Source organism: Dioscorea cayenensis, chromosome 20 (assembly GCF_009730915.1).
Source record: "Dioscorea cayenensis subsp. rotundata cultivar TDr96_F1 chromosome 20, TDr96_F1_v2_PseudoChromosome.rev07_lg8_w22 25.fasta, whole genome shotgun sequence".
Taxonomy (NCBI): Eukaryota; Viridiplantae; Streptophyta; class Magnoliopsida; order Dioscoreales; family Dioscoreaceae; genus Dioscorea; species Dioscorea cayenensis.
In genome coordinates, this window is record NC_052490.1 from 28,978,855 (window position 1) to 28,981,074 (window position 2,220).

Consider the following 2,220-nt stretch of genomic DNA (forward strand, 5'->3'; position numbering starts at 1 on the left):
ATGTCTCTTATTGAAGTTATACAACATTACGAGGAAAATGCCAAAGAATTTTGTCAAGAAGAATTAAATCAAGATTTTCGATGCAAAAATGGAGCACCAATTAAAGATAATGGTCGTGGGATTTTGAAACATGCTTCCAATGTTTATACTCTTACTATGTTCAAAAGGTTTGAAGAAGAGTTGATGGATAGCATCGGGTTGAATTGTGTTAAAGAAGCAAATTATGAAAATCATGTTCTGTATCATTTGACTAAAGATGGCCATGAAAGAGTGTATTATGTGAACTTTTCACATTCAAATGATAGCATTTCTTGCAGCTGTAATATGTTCAAGACACTTGGACTGTTATGTCATCATGCTTTATGTGTACTTGTCATAAATAATGTGAAGGAGATACCTGAACCATATATATTAAAGAGATGGACAAAAAGCGCAAAGTCAATGCTTGTAAGTAATTCTACTGTTGGGTTAGTGAATGAAGAAAAATCAACTCGCTTATTGCGACTTAGTGAGTTGAATCATATTGGTTACAACCTTTTTGATAAAAGTTCATTGACTCGCAAATGCACAAAAATTGTTACAGATAAATTGATGGAGGCATTACAACTAGTTGAGAAAAAAATGACCACTTTGAAAAATGTTGAACAATTTGAAAATCCTGCCCAAAAAGCAATTCAAGAAGTCACTAATTATGCTAATGAGGAAGTCCCTTGTTCAATTCATGAGAAGCCCATATTTGATCCTGTGCATGTCAAAACAAAAGGTTCAAGAAGTTCTAGGATGAAAAGTCATTTGGAGAAGAACCAAAAGAAGAATAAGAATAAGAAAATAGATTGCTCCCAACATTCAAAAGGAAAAGAAAACGCACAAGGTAAAATTATATGTTCGCATTTGTATATATTATCTAATTTTTCATCAGTTATCCTATCTTTCTATGTTCTAACTTGCCTTATATGTTCTCAAATCATATACAAATAGACATTCTCTAGATATGCCCTTGTCAACAAAGTTGTATTCAAATGTTATCTCAAGATTTTCAAGTGGCAATGACTCCAAACTACCATAATCAAGTATTGCTCTTCTCTTTATTTTAGGTGTGTTGATAAATGTTTCTTTTCCATCATACTAACATGCTATTTCCTAATTTTAAAATGCACTAGGTCAATTTTATTGGTGCTTCGAACCAATTTATTCATCCTTTACAGGTACTCAGTTAATGTTTTGCATATAACTTCACTTATCTAGAATTATATGTTATCATACACTTTATGATTCAATTTTCTGTAATCATATGTTAATGATGTAAAATTATGCAATATTCTCTTATTGTTGTTGTGTTTTGGGTTCAATTTTCAATTTAATATGAGTTCTATATAGAAATTTCATCCAAATTGGGGGGCCATTTTAGAACCTAACATGAGTTTTACAAGAATGCTAGACGAGAATAGTTCATCTCCTTTTGTTAGTCAGGTAAAACATGGTTGTTTTACTCTAGTCTAATATTGTTTTATGCATTGTTTTGAAATTTTTCTAATTATATAATTCTTTTTTATGTATAGGACTACTTATCAAGTGATGTGGGAACTCAACAAAAATGATGGAAAATCATTTGGCATCATCCATTTTTGTGATTGTAGAAAGAGATCTATCGTTGATGTTATTTTGCTATTTAAATGATAAATTCATGTAGAAGTGAAAAACTTTTGTTTGGAGCCATGGTTTTAATGCTTTAATGATGCATCTATAATGAAATGAAAGATTTTAGTTTAATTCATATTGAATTTTCTAATTAATGTACATTATCAAGATATTTTGGTTCTATTGGTGCATTTGGTTTTGTGGCTTTTCCAATTTGTGAATTTTGATTATATTCATGTACATGCAACAGTTACAATATTTAGAAATGAAAAAATTTTGGTAAAATTAATTTGTAGAAGTAAGGGATCTTGGTTCCATTCATTTTTTGAGTTTTTCTTTCCAATTTGTGAGTTAATTAAGGTTCGATTCATATAATGTAGTAGTTGTGCAATGTTTTGTTATATTGTATAGAACTATGTTCCATTCTTTTTCATTGCAGAAATGAAAATTTTGTTGCTTGAGTTTAATTCTATTATTGTACTAATTATAGAAATGAATGGTTGTACTAATGTATCACAATAAGCCAATTAATTAAGAATTGTTATATTTATTAATTATTATACATGTTCCCATGCTTATGAT

General features: G+C 29.4%; 1 protein-coding gene across 1 annotated transcript; it reads left to right on the plus strand.

The window, feature by feature from the left end:
• LOC120251401 (protein FAR1-RELATED SEQUENCE 1-like) lies at nt 1–1,598 on the plus strand. Its single transcript, XM_039259929.1, has 3 exons — nt 1–744; nt 1,378–1,470; nt 1,560–1,598. The coding sequence occupies exons 1-3, from the start codon at nt 1–3 to the stop codon at nt 1,596–1,598; spliced, it is 876 nt and encodes a 291-aa protein (XP_039115863.1).
• The last annotated feature ends 622 nt before the right edge of the window (nt 1,599–2,220 follow it).

Bases quoted from the DNA above. Each gene is read 5' to 3' on its own strand.
- LOC120251401 (XM_039259929.1), top strand. From the start codon at position 1: ATGTCTCTTATTGAAGTTATACAACATTACGAGGAAAATGCCAAAGAA. The intron at 745-1,377 runs GTGCATGTCAAA...AGTTCTATATAG, and splicing joins AGAAGCCCATATTTGATCCT to AAATTTCATCCAAATTGGGG. The intron at 1,471-1,559 runs GTAAAACATGGT...TTTTATGTATAG, and splicing joins CATCTCCTTTTGTTAGTCAG to GACTACTTATCAAGTGATGT.